The sequence below is a fragment of the Mustela lutreola genome, chromosome 11 (genome assembly GCF_030435805.1).
Source record: "Mustela lutreola isolate mMusLut2 chromosome 11, mMusLut2.pri, whole genome shotgun sequence".
Classification (NCBI taxonomy): domain Eukaryota; kingdom Metazoa; phylum Chordata; class Mammalia; order Carnivora; family Mustelidae; genus Mustela; species Mustela lutreola.
This window is the reverse complement of record NC_081300.1, coordinates 36,659,532-36,676,868: the sequence shown is the minus strand read 5'-3', so window position 1 is coordinate 36,676,868 and position 17,337 is coordinate 36,659,532. Positions and strand designations below refer to the sequence as shown.

The 17,337-nt window shown below is 40.5% G+C and overlaps 1 protein-coding gene across 2 annotated transcripts in view; it reads left to right on the top strand.

Moving 5' to 3' along the window:
• GALNT1 (polypeptide N-acetylgalactosaminyltransferase 1) overlaps nt 1-17,337 on the top strand; it is a 123,787-nt gene that overhangs the window by 84,293 nt on the left and 22,157 nt on the right. For both annotated transcript variants that reach the window (XM_059140899.1, XM_059140898.1), the window contains 2 exons: nt 8,491-8,657; nt 14,190-14,397. In XM_059140899.1, coding sequence (XP_058996882.1) covers nt 8,491-8,657; nt 14,190-14,397 — 375 coding nt within the window. The remainder of the gene's footprint in view (nt 1-8,490; nt 8,658-14,189; nt 14,398-17,337) is intronic.

Sequence of the window (17,337 nt, the reverse complement as noted above, 5' to 3'; positions counted from 1 at the left end):
AGAAACATGAGATGTATATTTATCTCTGCACTAAGATGAACAAAGCTGGCCAACAGGTACTTTTCAGACTACTTTACAGAGGTGGAAGTATAAGTGGTGTGGACAGCCCCCAGAGTGCAGCTTTTTTACCCCTTTTTCTGAATCCAGAAAAGCCCTGCTTGACCTAAGTCTTGGGCTTACCTGGTAGTATAGTTGGCAGTGTCTCAACCATCCTGTGCCTGCCAGGAGCCTTTCCTCTATTGCAGGATCTCCAAGGACCCATTTCCTGCAGGAAACTGGGGGAAAGAATAACATTGTTCAAGTGTCAAGAAGAGTGAAAAACAATCAAAGAATAACTTTCGTAATGTGTGATCTTAGGAAGGAGCTTTGAGGCAAATTCCAAGTCATCTAATGTGGCAATTCCATCCTATGTAATTAGTCTCAGATGTTCAAAAAGTAATAATACCAGGGGCGCCTGGGTTGCTCAGTTGTTAAGTGTCTGCCTTTGGCTCAGGTCATGATCCCAGTGTCCTGGATCAAACCCCGCATCAGGGTCCCTGCTCAGTGGGAAGCCTGCTTCTCCCTCTCCCACTCTCCCTGCTTGTGTTCCCTCTCTCACTTTGTCTCTCTCTGTCAAATAAAATCTTAAAAAAAAAAAAAAAAAGTAATACCAATTAGTGAGTGCTTATTATGTACCAGGCACTACACACATTATCATTTTTAAGCAATTGAGTAAAATAGTAGTATGCCCAGTTGACAGATGGGGAAACTCAGACTTGGGGAGATTAAATGATTTGTGTTAAGTGCAGTTAATAAGTGATTCAAGTGAAATCTATCATTGACAAAACGTGTAATCTTAATCACTGTGCTCTGCCATCACTTGTATGAAGGATCTTCATTGATCTTGTCTGAATGGCAGTACACGGAGAAAAAATTATAAAATGTTGCCAGACACTGCCAGACAGGTGGCCCACCTTAAGAAATATTGACTTGTCGTTGGTAAAGGGTAGTGATAGGCTAACTTAGTGGATGACAAATACTTTAAAAATCATTGCTGAAAGGAACATGGAGAAGAGAATTGGATTATATACACATAGTCACTTTGACTTAGCATAAAGCTGTTTCCTTTCCCAAGGCCTCAGTTTCCTTATCTGTAAAATTGGGAGAACAGTGCCTCTGTCTTATGATTGTTGTGAGGATAGAGTGAGGCAATGCGTAAAAATTCGTAATGCCATTTCAGGCCCTAAAAGGGCTAAAAATAAGTACAATGAGAATTTAACAGTTGCAAAATAATATAAATAGTAATTATCATGGCACTTCTATTGTTCTACATTCCTGAATTGTAGGTGTTTGTGTGGATTGATCCTCTGGTAAGCCCAGTCTTGCTGAGATGATCACTATCCTAAGCAAATATAATAATCTATTTCCCAAAACACTGCTGAGTCACTCAGGCAGGCACTCAAACTCACTCAGACCACATTGTGAATTTCATGCATTAGAGTTAATTCAGTAATTCTTTCACTCACTTATAACAAGAATGCTTGTTATGTAGGCCATCTTTTAATTACTGTTGTCCATGGAAACATAGATGAAACCACTTATGTTTTCACTCATTGTGTAAAACCAGAGATTTTTCAGTCAACTCCAGCTCTGTTCCAGTATGTAACTCACTCCCACTAAAAGCATCTGTCCACTGTGGTTGTGATGGTATAGTTTCAAAAACCTGCCCATCTCCCCTCATCCTTTTCTCAGTCTGTGCTCTCTGACAAACAAAGGAGTAAACCAGGGAAAAGAAGGGCATGGGATGTGAAAGACAGGAGATTCAGTGTGCAGGACAGCCAGTAGAATCCCGGTGAGAATGGCAGAGGGCCCTGGACCACAGTGGTGCGGGCACAGAGGCAACCCGCCCAGAAAACTTCAGGAGGGATTGCTTTAAGATGATTTCATTCATATTACAGCTCATGCTTCCAAACATGTTAAGAGACTATTTAAACGATTTGTTGAGAGTCTGGATTTGAATTAGTGATAGATACATAGAAAATAAAGAAAAGTGGCAAAAATAACTTAGGGTAAAGTGGAAGGCAATGTCCTGGAGAAAAGGAAAAGTATTCACAATGTACGAATCAGCTTTAAGTAGCATTTTACATAGTCCTTATATAAATATTAAATAACAGTGAACCAGATTTCTAATGCAACTACCTCGAGGGAGTAGCAATTGTATGTGTTAGGATGAGGATAGGAGGGAAATAAATCCTTACATTCTGCAGTAAGTTAATATGTAATATCTAGAACTAGAAAAAAATCAGCAAATAAAAATTCAGATAGAGTATTTAGAATTATGGAGGTAAATACCAAGAGAAAGAGGTCAAAGAATTGCATGTGGTTTCCTTACAGGGACAGAATGGTAGAGAGGGGAGGGAATAGCTTTTTAAAACAAGCTTTACACTGTTCTTTTATTCTTTATGTTCTCATATTTCTTGTAGATTCCTAATTGCTATGTCTTATGGTAGCTTTGTTTTTAACTGAGAAATTGGCAAACTTTTTTCCAAAGTGGCTGCACTGTGAACATTCCCACCTGCAAAATGTCCGAGTGTTCCAGTTTCTCCACAACTTCACCAACATTTTTTTGTACCTGTATTTATTCTTAGAGATGTTCTGCTGCATATGAAGTAGTATCTCTTTGTGATCTTCATGTGCATTGCCTTTGACTAATGATATTGGGGATATTTTCATGTATTTATTGGCCATTCTTATATCTTTAGTGAAACTTCTCTGGATTTTTTGCCCATGTTTTATCAGATTGTCTTTCTATTGCAGAGCTGTAAGAGTTACTTATATATTCTAGATACAGCTCCTTTATCAGATGAATAATTTCTAAGTATCTTCTCTGAGTTTGTGTCTTGTCTTTTCATTTCCTTAGTGGTACTTTTTAAAGCACAAAAATTTTTAATTTTGATAAAGACAAATGTATTAGTTTGTATTATGCTTTTAGTGTCATATCATGTTTAATAGTACAAGACTAAAAGCTTTCCCCTAAGGTCAGAAGCAAGGAAAGAATGCTCTCCACGTCTATTCAACATTGTACTTGAAGGCATTCCAAAACTCAGATGTATGTACCAGGTGTAGAAGGAGAGCCCGCAAGAGAAACACACTCTTTCTGTTCTGAGGCATGAGAACAGGGTTTCTTAAGGGTTAGTGGAGAAACACCTCCCCCATATTTGTATCTTCTTTTTTCCCCTTCTCTGCTCTCCTTGTCCCTAGGGTTGTTGCCAGGGCTTTCCAGCCATGGGAGCAGTGCGGGGAGTCTCCTTCTCCCTCTCCCACTCCCCCTGCTTGTATTCCCTCTCTCGCTGTGTCTCTGTCAAAAAAATAAATAAAATCTTTAAAAAAAAAAAAATGAGATGATGAGCTATAAGGTGGAAGAAAATATTTGCAAACCATACCTCCAACAAAGGACTCGTATCAAAAATATATGAAGAACTCTCAAACATAACCCAATTAAGAAAAATGAAAGCACTAAAATGTTGTCAAAACACTTGACACTTACCCAAGATACCATATGGATGGCAAATGAACACAGGAAAAGACATTAGCCATCGAGGAAATGCCAATTAAAACCGTAATGAGGTACCACTCTATGCCTCTTTAAATGGCTACCAAAAAATATAGTATCAAGTGCTGACAAAGATCCAGGGCATTTGGAACTCTCATACATTTCTGGTAGGAATGCAAAATGACACAGTCTCTTCATAACAGCCCTAAACTGGAAACAGCTAGTGAATGAAGACACTGAAAGATGAGATTTCTGATGCGCTCTTCATAAAAAAATAAACTTTTGACACATAGGACTTCAGTAAATCTCAGAGACATGCTGAGTAAAACAAACCAGTATCCAAGATTACACGGTGTGTAATTCCATTTATAGGATATTTGTGAAAAGGCAAAACAATAGCAATGGAGAACAGATACTGGTTGCTAGGGGTTACGTGTAGGGGAGGTTGAGATAAGAAAAGGGGTTCTTTGGAGGTGGAACTGTTCTGTTTCCTAAAAGTGGTGGTGGTTTTATGAAGCTATGCATTTTTTTAAAACTCAGAGAATTTATTACTCCCTTCAAAGAAATGACACTGTTGGTAGGTATGTGGAACACTGAAACTATGACACACTGCTGGTGATGGTAGAAATTACTACATCCTCTTTGGAAAACCATTCTTGGTATCTACTAAAGCTGAGCCTGTGTATACCTTATTGCCCAGTAACACAAAAATGCATACATGCAGTCACCAGAAGATGTGTACATGAGTGATTTTCTCAGCACTGTTTATAGTAGCCTAGACTGGAAAGTATCTTAATGTCCATAAATATTAGAATAGAAAAGAAGCTATGATATATGTATGTGGGGCGGTATGTGTGAACCCATATATCACACATACACATTTCTATTCCTTTAAAGGAGTACTGTGCAGCAGTAAAAATAAACTTGCCCATATCAGCATGGATGGTATACAAGCAGTGTTGAAGGAAAGAATTGAGGCACAAAAGAATATGCTCTGTATCGGTAGTTCTTTTAAAGTGTGGTCCTGGGACGTTTGGAGGTCCTTCAGATGATCCTTTCAGGGAGCCTGCAAGGTCAAAAAGTTTTCATAGTGTTACCAAGACATTGATTTGCCCCCTTCACTCTTACCCTTCAGCTAGCGCACCATGGAGTTTGAGAAGCTGTGTAAATCAGGGTCTAGCAGGGAAACAGAAATCACACAATAATTCGAACAGAAAATTTTAATATAATGAGGTTAACTGTGAGGGGGTAAAGACAGTTATGAAGTATATCCTAGGGTCGAGAGTACCAGGGAATGACAAACGTTGAAGGGAGCCTTCTCCCTGATGCTGGGCTTCAGACCTCGTTGGAGAAGTCATGTTTGCTGCTCATTGGGTGGTAGAGAAATTTGCTAGTTACCATTGGCGAGACCTGGCACGCAGTACCCTCCAGAGTGAGGGCTGACAGACAGGCTTAATGAGTAGGAGATCAGAGCCAGAACTGGCAAACAGGAACCATGCTTCTTGGGGTACAGAAAGCCAAAACTGGGAAGCCAGCTGCTGAGGTACCTGAGAGACTGAGAATGTGCCTAAGAGGGTGGGTGCTGCTGAAACTCAGTGGGGATGATGCATCTGGGTGTGCGGCTCCCACTCCACAGGCAGTGCCAAAGCAGGAAGAAGAAAAACGAAAGTGTGCTGGAACCAGGAAGGGAAATTTGCACTTCCTGCAGTGTCCCTTCGTGTGTGTGCTGTGCAAAGCTTATGTATGCCTTTTGCCAGCTGCAAAGACGACATACTTATAGGAGCCAGTCGCATGATCACAGAGCAGGCAGTGGAGGGTGTATTTGGATCTAAGAGGCAATAAATCCATAATGGGCACACTCTGTGATAGCATGGATCACCTCTGATAGCATAATATGTGTTTGTATATTCTTAGGTTTTAAGATTTTCTGTTTCAGTGTGTAACATAAATACCAGCAGCTGTACTTTACATAAAAGTGCTTTGGGATCATCAGTTTTTAAACACAAAGGGGTTATGAGTCAAAAGTTTGAGAACTGTTGCTCTATATTATTCCCTTTAAATTAAAGTTCAAACAAAAGACAGTTCATCGGCAATGCTAAAGGCCCAGCATACTGGTTACTTTGGGCGGGAGCACAAAAGAACCTTCTGGGGTACAGGTCACAGTCTGTTTCTTCATCTGGGTGCTGATGCATTCACTTGGTGGAAGCTCATTCGTACTTATGATCTGTCTGCTTTTTGTATGCGTATTATAATTTCAGTAAAAAGTTCAGCCTCTTCTTTTCCCTCTTTCCCCAACCTACACCCTGTTGTGAAACCTGCATGTAACTTTTTTTAATAGTAGCACAGTCCTACACTAGCTAATCTTCATTCCTCAGGATGAAAGACTCAGTTGGGACAGAGTGGGGAAAAAAGCTGCTTGGTAACACAGCTGTGGCCTTCCTGCTCACCCTCAGCTCTGTGTCCCCCACCCCCAGAATGATCCCCTACTCCCACCTACTCCCACCCCCAGAATGATTCCCTACTGGTGGGCATAGTTGGTCCCTCCATGGGAGTAGCTTAACTAGAAGGCTGAAAGGATCTTTGGTTTTCCTTGAGTGCCCTATATATTTCCCAGGTTGGGGTGGGGCTTACATGTTCTGAGATCAGTTATGTTGACTTTTTCATACTTTCTCTATATTTCCTATGCTATTTTGAGAGAATATTTATGAATTCCCTGTATTCTCTGAATGATTAAATTTAACTGATTTAGGAAATTATTTTCCTTTTTGTCTGGATCCTGGTTTGTGCTTTGCTTTTTGATTCTTTCATCCTCTCTGAACGATTTCCATTTTAGTCTCTATTTCTAGTGTTCTTACTGTCTTTATGGTCTTTCTTTCCATATAGTTTCAGAATTGAATTCTTTCCTGTGTCTTCCAAGAAATAAGTCTGACCTATTTCTTCTCTTCTGCAGAATCTCTTCTCAGAATTTCCTCTTCTTCCTGTCCACTTGCTAGCCGTGCACACAGCTACTGGTACTGCTTATACACTGCGCAGTTTGCTTAGTCATCTTCTGTGTCTCACTTGATTTCATTCTTTTGTTGTTTGGTAAGCCAGCAGCTATGTAGTTGCTCTGGCTGATCTCTGCTTCCTAGTTCTCCTGCAGTAATGAGTGGGATTAATTTGGGAAGAGAAGTCATATCTGACTTAGTAAGCTTCAGTTAAATAATATTAGAAACTCTTTTTCTGAGCTCCCTTTACCCATATACGGGCCCATTCCTGATTTCAAAGTCCTGTGCCAACAGTCTGTGAGTTAGGCATTCGGGATGAAAGCATGAGTATCTTGGCTTGCTCACCTGTGATGTACCTGAAGCATATAGTACTGAGTATAAATGTATAATCTAGCCTCTGTTTATAACATAACAGTTTTAATGGGAAGTTGTTCTCAGAAGTATTACTTGGAATGCTAAGGGCAAATATCCTTCCCAGAGCCAAGCACCTGGTCTTCTGGGCCTCACCTCTGTGGCCTGGACTTGGAGGAAAGGAGCTGTAGACAGGGCGGCAGGCTGTGTGGTGGCTCCTAGTGGGGTTTGGAGTGAACCCAGGGTGAGGGGCACAGACTGGTGTAGAAAGGAGTCTGTAGGCCTGTAAGTGGGAGTGGGGTTACTAGTAGAAGGAGATGGAGAGCACACTGTGAAGGGAAGAACGGTCAAGACAATGGTAGGGGCTGAAGAGGGATATAATGAAGGACAATGGAAGCGTTTTGTTTCTCCTTTCCTCTTTGGAGTGAGGAGGAACTGGTGTTGATGGGCCCCCAGGGAACTCCTCCTTCTGATTCTCCTTTCAGCCCCTGGCCCTTGTCATGTCTTTCCCCTCCCATTTTCCTTCCTTCTAGCTGCCAGCCAGCAGCCCTCGGGCGACACTTTCAGTAGCGAGGCTGTCATGGCTGCTTCAGAAGAAGGGCTTATTGGCATTTTCCTCGGTTCCGCCCCCTTCTTTCCTGTCTCCAGTCCCACTGGCAGGTCTAACAGGAGATGGGAGAGACCATGAGGTTTGAGGAGCTTGTGAGAGCTGGAAATCAAGGTGGAAAGAGAAGGCTGGAACCAACGGTTGGAGTTTGGAGATACCTACGAAAGAATTCCATGTGCATTTTTAGGAGTGCAGATGTTCTAAACTGCATCCCCTGATGTCCGCTTGCCTGCTGCTGTTCCCGGTCTCACTCGTGCAGTAGCTCCATAGCAGATGAGACCGGCGGGAGAGACCATGTTGCCTAACAAAGTGCTGGAAACATACAACTAATACATCGATTTTGTGTGCATATAGTTTGGGTGTGTTTGGTCTTTTTGTTGTATTTCTAGATATAGTTTTTACCATATAATTTCACCATGGAGGAGACAGCATCAAGCGTTTGTTGAACAGAGCACGGACTGTGAGTCCTCATCAAGCTCTGCCACTCCCGTTTATGTCTGTCCTCAGCTTCTCTGTGAAATGTGGCTCCAGGTACCTCCCAGAATTCTTAGGAAGCTTTTGTACCTAATACAAAATACTCAGTAAATATTAGTTCTTTTCCTTTGTGGAAGGTTTTTTTTTTTTAGATTATTAAATTGCATAGACTTTCAGTGTTTCTGATTTTTTTTGTCTAATTGAATTCTTGAAACACATTGAGTTTCCGATTGGTGATGTAGTCTTAGTACATTGTCCATTAAAATGAATCAGCAGAAGACACTGATCAGGAAGAGAGGCCTAATTTTAAGAATATAGTTTATATCTCTAAGACAATTTAAGTCTAAACATAGAATTTTAAATAGGTACTCTTTGTTAAATAAACATGCAGCATTAACCCAGACTTAAATGAACAGTTACCAGGAGTCCCACCACTAGAGCAAACTGTCTTTATTGTTCTATTATCCCTTCTACTCCAGATGCATTGAATATGCTGTTTTAACAGTCACTTTTTATAAAGGCATTTGCTTTGTCTCTAGGTGTAAAACAAAGGTGTATCCAGATAATCTTCCTACAACCAGTGTGGTGATTGTTTTCCACAATGAGGCTTGGAGCACACTTCTGCGAACTGTCCATAGTGTCATTAATCGCTCACCAAGACACATGCTAGAAGAAATTGTTCTAGTAGATGATGCCAGTGAAAGAGGTAAATTTTAAATTTTAATGCCAGTAATATACTAAGCTTTTATCATTAATGGTTAAGAAACGTCGGTATCATTTTTAACCTAATAATTTTATTCAGACTTCTAATTTATCCTAAAAGTATTGGTGGCATTTAGACTCATTCACATATGCAAAAAATTACGCCCTTGTGAAACTTAAAATATTACCATAATTAACATTTGTGTCACAGCTTAATCTTTTTTTAAAAAGAAATAATGTATATAATATAAAGATTTATGCAGAACAGTGAAAAAACCCACATGATTTTGTTAGAATTTTCCTTGTGGGAAGCTGCAGTCATGAGTTAATGGAGAGAGACTGGATCCTCCTTGGAGCCAGGATGGAGAAATTGAATTCTATGTGTAGTGGGAAGTACCTCTGACAGGAAAATGGAACCTTAGCTAGGTGAGACTTTGTTCTCCAGATTATTCTTAGGTTTTTCCATTTTCTCCATTCCTAGGTTCAGGAATGACCTATAGCTAGTTATATAAAAGGGTGAGGAAGGAACTTAGGAGAGTGATATGTAATATGACTCTGACCTCATAAGAAATTTCTACAGTGACTCCTACTCTTCCAGGAATCTCAGAATTTTTCACAAGCGTAGAATCTCTCAAATTATCTCATGAAACACTCTCTTAGGAAAGTTTTTAAAAGTACCTTGAGCTAACGTTATTTATTTTGAATCCTTCTTAGAGAGTTTACACCACGGGGTGAAAAAAGGCTCTGCTAAGTCCCATCTGTAGGGAAACCTGTTAAACTCCGACATACCCAGCATTTCCCAGGCGCTTTTTCTCACACCACTGTTGAGGACCATTGGTGTCTTATGTTCATCCCCCCGATGTTCCTGTGCTCTCATGAGAAAAATTTAGAAGAACTACAGAAAATGGCTCTTCCTTCCTTCCTTCACCAGCCTTAGACTTCCTGACCATCATTTCAAGCTCTTTTGCTACTTAACTTTCTCGCCAAATCTCTCTTTGCATCTGCTAAGGTGTTTTCTTTTAGTATTTTACGTCTCTTTCCATAACTATACTAAGTATGTAAATTTAATCACAATAACTTCATGTCTTAATTATGGGAAGTAATTTGCACATTAATAACAGTTTAAATCTTACCACTGTGCCAAATTGTAGAAGTATAAACAAAAAATAATATAGCTTACCGCCTTAATGTGATTAAGATGACCATTTATAAACACACAAAGCATTTAAATAATAGTATGTAATGTAATTAATGTCAAAATGAGTGAGGTGTTAGAAATTAAGAATAGCACACTTAAAGAGTTATTGTTGACAATAGAAGTGTAAACCCTCGTGTGGATAATTGTTTGCTAGGAGTTAATTAAGCCCTCTTTAAGAAAATTAGCCCAAGTTCATTGAAGCAGGAATATATACAAACACAGCCTGGAAGTGACTTGTGTTTGTTTTACTTACGTGTTGATATTTGCTAGATTAAATATTCCTCAAGGAGAGCTGTTTTTCCTCAGACGAAGCGAATTATTTTTCCATTTTCTCCTTTGTGTTCTCTGATCTTCTCTTCCGTGCCTGGGAGGGCTGTGTGTAAGCACATTTTTGTAGGACATGACCTAATCAAAGACACATGTGCCCACAGCTCTAACTTGACAAAGTCACATATACTAATAATAATTTCCCTTCCTCACTGGGGCCCTTCTTAATCACCCTACCTGTACAAATCTATAAGAGAAACGTGGACCAAGATCTACTTCATGGCTCTACTTGGGGCTCTTGGTTCACTCAGCAAGACCCAGTAGTCCTGCCTACCCCAGAGACCTGGTCAGGAGTCTGGTTCTCCATCTTCCTCCTTGGAAAGCCTCAGATGTGTGGCTCACTATTTCTGATGGTTGGGAACCACCAGGTATTGTGTTGTTGTGGTTACAACTATAGTCCTTTTATCCAGATTGAGAATTCCCTAGTCTAACTTTCTTTGGCTCTCTTATTTGGATGGTAACTGGTAGGCCCTACAACCAGAGCAAGCTCTGTTTTTATGTAACTTTCTTACTCATGAGACAGGGGCAAGGCACCCTTACTTCTCACCTGGGCTACTGAAACAGACTGCTGGTCTGGCCTTCCCACACACACCCTCGCCTTCCCCCCTCTGTTCTTGCTGCATGCCCTGGGAGCTTTTAAACATGCTGCTCTGATCTTGGCATTTCTGTCTAACCCCATTCCTCGGAGGCCTGTATGACTCGGCCTCTGCCTGCATCTCTCCTCACATCCCAAGCCATCCCCTGGCCACCCCATCCCCACCGTTCAGCTCACATGTTTACTCAGAATCGAGATATATTTAGAGAGGCCTTCCTTGAACTCCCAAGACCAGGTCGGGTCCCTCTGAACATGTTTTGGAACATTACACTCCATAGCTCTCATCAGAGTTTTAACTATTTATCTGTTTAAAGACCATCTCGCCTACCAGACTCTACACTCCGTCGGGCATGTGTGCCTACCCCTCTTTCCTCATTGCCCACAGCACTTATTGCATAAATAGTCCAGAATTTAACGAGTGAATGAAAGAGTGATCTACCAGTCAGTTAACTCTTGCCTCTACTTCTTGTCTATGCAGACTTCTAATTAGGTTGCGTTAGCGTGCCTGGTTTGCTTCTGGCCTCAGGATACCCATTTTCATAGTTGAACTGCTGAGTTGTCAGTAGCTCCATTTATTAGGTATGAAGTAGGCACTATAATTATCCCCGTTTTACTGGTGAGGCTTAGCGTAAACCTAGCGCTTGCCTCTTAAATGCTACATAACTCACGTGTAATAACATCACAGTTACAGGGTCTAAAATGAAGACAGAGTCTGGATGAGTCCCCACTCCATGTCAGAAGTTATGTAATCATCATCTCAGAAGGTTATCTTAAGACTTAGAACTGATATAATGTTCCTAATCTGAGAGGACTATTGTTTTTCTCATCTTTCACAAAAGGAAGCAGAGATTCTTATTTAGTAGGGATTAGGAGTCAGATTTTTTAGACTCTAAATTCCTTGTTGTTTCGACTGCTCGAAGATTTCTCAGATGTTCCTGTAAGCAGTGAAATTTTCCCAACACCCTCTCTAGCAGTCTCACGTTCCCTGATGGAAAGATGCTGAGGGATCCATTTATAGGCTAATAGCTATAAAGATATTCTGATAAATAAGATTCTACCTTATTTTTAGATGACATAGTAGCTTCTACTCATAGTCACTTAACCTCCCATGGCTTCATTTTTGTAGAATTATCCCTGGGTACATAATTCTATATCCTCTTTTAGGAAGACACCTATTTCTTTTCTTTTCTTTTCTTTTTTTATAAGATTTTTTTTATTTGTTTATTTGAGAGTAGTAATTGAGGGAGTAAGTGGGAGAGAGAGCGCACGCATGCATGAGCAGGGGGGAGGGGCAGAGGGAGAGGGAAGCGCAAGCTCTCCACCGAGCAGGTAGCCTGATACAGGACTCGATCCCAGAATCCTGGCACCATGACCTGAGCTGAAAGCAGACACTTAACAAACTAAGCCACCCAGGCGCCCAGACACCTATTTCTTAGCCTTATTGCATGAAGGCCACAAAGATGTAGAACGAAGATGCCAAGAAAATATGGCAACTGTTTTGAGCTGCCAGACCAGAGAATCATGCATTTTTCATTTTATTTATAGAGAGGACAGAGTATTTTAACTTTCAGAGACGTGGGATTTGGGAATTAGATTGCTTTGATTCTTAAGAAGACTTTAAGCTGTCTGATATTTTTGGGAAAGCTTATTGGGAGACATCTTGTGTATGACACACCCAGCCTCAACTTGTCTGAAGCCCTAAAACATACCCCACACCCCATCACGTAGGAGTCCATCACACTCTGCACATAAAGTTAAATTTGTGTTAGTGCAGGTGATTCCACAGTCCTCAATTGTTCTCTCTCAAGTTCCCTTCTGGGATTTCTTGTTGTGGATGAAAAGATGAGCTCTGAAGTCAGGCAGACCAGGGTTTGAATCTTGGTCCACTCCTTAACAAGCTGTGTAACTTTCATTGGTTCATTTTAGATTCTAAGTCTCATATTTGTGTGTCTAAAATATGTGTAGTGACAGTCTCATAGCATTGCTATTGTCAGGATTAAATGATATAAAATGGGTAAAGAGCCTGGCATTGTGCCAAACAGAAAATGGTAGCTGCCATTGCAGAATCTTGCTCTACTCCAGGATTGATGTTCCCCCCGCCTTTTTATTCAAAATGGAGTTACAGCTCTCTGACCCTAAGATTTGGTTCATAAAATCACAGTGGTGACCTCGTAGGAGTTCTACTCCAGCTATTTTACAGATACTGTTTTTAGCCCAAATTAATTAGGAAATACATTAGCAAAACTGGAAACAATCAGTAGTCTGGTATGGTGGGGTCGTAGACCTTTCACTTTCAAATTTTCTTATCCTGATTATTTCATTATTGAGTCATTCTGGTCTCACCAGTTCAAGCAGGCAAGAACCTTATCACTCCTATTTGTCTTTCTCTCTGCGCTACATAGGAAGCCCTTTGGATTCCCATGTTTAGTACTTAAGGAGACCCTTAATACATACACCATGCTCTCTGGGACCTTCCCCTTATGAGAATCCTGTGGGACAGAGCTAGTCCTGGGAGTCCCAGCAGTTCTCTCTCAAGTTTTTCCTCCCCTAAAGAGATTATTCTCCTAACTGGCCTGTTGGGACTAGTTGGAAGGACATTTGACCATATCACCCTCAAAAACTTCTCTAGCAGTAATTCCACAAACTAACCTGAGCTGAAAAATTCTTTCTCTTTGTGTTGAGGAAGCTGAGCCTTTCCTGCTTTTTAAAGTCCAATACGTACTTTGGAGGTAAGACTTCCTTGGCTCAGAGACATAACCTCTATCTGAACACTCCAGAAGAGATGCTGGTTTCACACAGCCCCTTCCTTTCCTTCTCCTTTCCCCCCCTTTCCTTCAATTGCGCTTCCCTCTTATAACCTTTGTTACTTAGATCTACCTGTCTGCTAAGGAACTCTGTTTGATCCAGCATTTTCCTTCTGAGCTTGACCTCACTTACTGCCTCCTGCAGAAGAACTACATAGTTTAAGACTGTGGTAGTCCATAAGACAGTGAGTCTCGAGTTGGATCTTGAAGAAATCCCACAACTGTCTGAATTCTAACAGTTGTTGCATGTTCTGTTCCTTCGGTCTACAGAGGTCTGGAGTTAATGCTCTTCAACTACTTTCTTTCTACTCCTGATCCTTAAGCATGATTAGAAAAAGAAGAAGTAAACTGGCCCAGTTGCTTAGGGAACTTTGTCTTTGACTGAGCCTGAGCCCAAAGATTTCTCCTAATTCTTCATGTAATAAGATAGAGGCAAATCTAGGACATTGTCTCAGGAGATAAAAAGGCTCCCTGTAGTGAAATGGGAGCTTCACTAAAAGTGCTCAGGAAATAGTTGCTGAATGAGTATTGCACATCAGAATTGCTTTACATCTGGGTAGCACCAGGTCAGTCTTTTCATGTACCATTTTTTTTGTTCTATTAATTTTTCAGACTTCTTAAAAAGACCTCTGGAGAGTTACGTGAAAAAATTAAAAGTACCAGTTCATGTAATTCGAATGGAACAACGTTCTGGCTTGATCAGAGCTAGATTAAAAGGAGCTGCTGTGTCTAAAGGCCAAGTGATCACCTTCTTAGATGCTCACTGTGAATGTACAGTGGGATGGCTGGAGCCTCTCTTAGCCAGAATCAAACATGACAGGTAAGTTTCTCAAGTCTATACATTTGTTTTCAGTGTGTTTGTCCTAAATGGTATAATAAGCTGAAAAATTCTGAGTATATAGATAAATGCAAAAATAACTTCCTCTGAAGTTTCCTTTAAAATACCCATGAAGGGACGCCTGGGTGGCTCAGTTGGTTAAGCGGCTGCCTTCGGCTCAGGTCATGATCCCAGCGTCCTGGGATCGAGTCCCACATCGGGCTCCTTGCTTGGTGGGGAGCCTGCTTCTCCCTCTGCCTCTGCCTGCCACTCTGTCTGCCTGTGCTTTCTCTCGCTTCTCTCTCTATGACAAATAAATAAATAAAATCTTTAAACAAAAAAAAAAAAAAATAAAATAAAATAAAATAAAATAAAATACCCATGAAGAACTCTAAACTAAAAGGGAAGATAATCACAAAGAAATGTTTGTAGTCTTGTTGGTGAGGCTGGATTAGGAAACATGTTCAGATGTATACCTTATGCTCTATTTACTAAATGGGAGCAGAACAGAAGACAGTGACCTCAGGAAACGTAAGATAAAACTATTGCCCCCTCTGTCTAAGGCTAATACTGGAGCAGGCAGGTCATCTCATCCCTGTCTCCTTCCTTACTGGGACTCTAGCCCTCAGCTTGATGCATGGCAAGAAGAAGAAGGGGGGTGGGGAGATACACAGTGTATCTTACAGTGCTTCATTGTATATGGAGAAGCACTGTACTCTCTGATGATACAGGAAGAGCAGTGGGAGCAATGCATGCATTTTTCAAAGAATTACCTGCTGCTGGTCCCTGGCATAGTTCTTGTGTATCCGGAGAGAAGCTAACTTCCATCTGCTAGACTTAACATTAGTTGAATTTCTTCTTGTCATTGCAGTTTGTGCCAGAGGCTGTCTGTGCCAACTTAGCATTAAGGTTTAGATTTTAGTAAGGTAAACTGTACTAGTTGAATGAAACATGGCAAAAGCCATTGCATCTGTTCTGTTAGCAAATACTGGGACTATATCTCGCCCTTTCAAAGGTGAATAAATGGGGAAAACCAGCATTGGGGCAATAAGAAGGTACAGCAGCGTTAGGAAGAACAGTGCCTAAAGAAGGAAGAGACCATCTTTGTAAATGGTTTTCTAGGAGTAGTGCCTGGCTGATTTGGGAAATCCTAGCTTGCATAAGACCACACGTGAGCAGGAGCCTGGGCCCAGGGAGAGAAAGCAGCAGTGTGAGGAAATGGCAGAAATGAAAGGGGGGATTGACTAAACTGAGAACCACAATTTCCAGTTTGGGCTGTATGGTAGATTAGGTGTCCTGACTTACATTTCCAACTGAAAGAGCTTAAATGCCGGATAAATTGTAAGACATGTTTTTAAATACATCAGTGAGCTGGCACTGAAGTCAAGTTTTGCAAACGTCAAAGCAAAGTGAGATGAGTGAGTGGTCCAAACACTAAAATCAGATCTCACTTGGAGAGGTTCTGCCAAACTTAGAGGACACAGAACCTCTCTTGACTTGATAGACAAATGGGTGGGAAGGTAGGAGACTGGGTCTAGGCCCTGCCTAAGGCTGGAGAAGGAAGAGCAAACACCTGTGTAAAGCTAGGATCTTGTACCTCTGTGTGAGTGAGCATGAGAAATACATCCTACCACATCAAAGAAAACTTGCCTGTTTCAACCTTGGTATGTGGTGGTGACAGGGAAACAAGTCTCCCCTAAGAATTTGTAAACAATATAGAAAAAGAAGGGAGGAAGCAACTCGGCTCTTCATGAGACTAATATAACTTTGATAGCATAGCCAGAAAATAAATATATGGAAAATTACACAAACCCACTCATGAACAGTAACAAAAAATGTCATAATACCAGAAAATCGAGTCCACTAGGAGGGAAAAATAATTATATAAAATACACACACATATATAAATATATAATATATATAATGTAGATTTTATGTATTTATATGAGAGGGTTAGTGAGAGAGAGAGAGCGCAAGCGCAAGCACTAGCGGGGGGAACAGTAGAGGGAGAGGGAGAAGCAGGCTCTCTGCTGAGCAGGGAGCCCAACACAAGGCTTGATTCTGGGACTCTGGGATCATGACCTGAGCTGAAGGCAGATGCTTAACTGACTTAGCCACCCAGGCACCCCAAAATATTTTTATTTTTATGTGAAAAATATGTAAAAGAAAATATGACTAATTGGTTTAGTTTAATAATATAAAACCAGTTCACATAATACATTCTCATTAACATTTCTAAAACTGATTGAAACCTATCATTAAAAATCTGTCATCACTTTAATAAATAAAAAATGTGTTCACTTGTGATTAAATTGAACATCCGTTTATAATTAAAAGTACTTAGTGAACTAGTACAGAATGGAAATTTACTAATCTGAAGAAGGATGGCTTTTCAAAAAAGCTTTAACTAGCAAACATCTTATTAATAGAAAAAAGTTGATTTTTTTTTTTTTTTTGAGAGAGATAAAGAGTACATGCAGGTGAGAGGGAGAGAATCCTAAGCAGGCTCCATGTGCAGAGCCTGACAACAGGGCTTGATCTCATGACCCTGAGATCATTACCAGAGTTGAAATCAAAGAGTCCGATGCTTAATGGACTAAGCCACATAGCCCCATCCCAAAATATTTTCTCAAAGATATGGTGCATCCTTATGATGCCCTGAATTACTACTAATAGTTAGTATTATTGGAAGCCTTACGTTTTACAGGAGTATAAGAAATAAAAGGTGTAAAATGAAACAAGATGGGATCGGGAGGGAGACAAACCATAAGAGACTCTTAATCTCACAAAACAAACTGAGGTTTGGATTATGGACATTTGGGAGGGTATGTGCTATGGGGAATGCTGTGAAGTGTGTAAACCTGGCGATTCACAGACCTGTACCCCTGGGGCTAATAATACATTGATAATACTTTGTATGTTAGTAAAAAAATAAAATAAAAA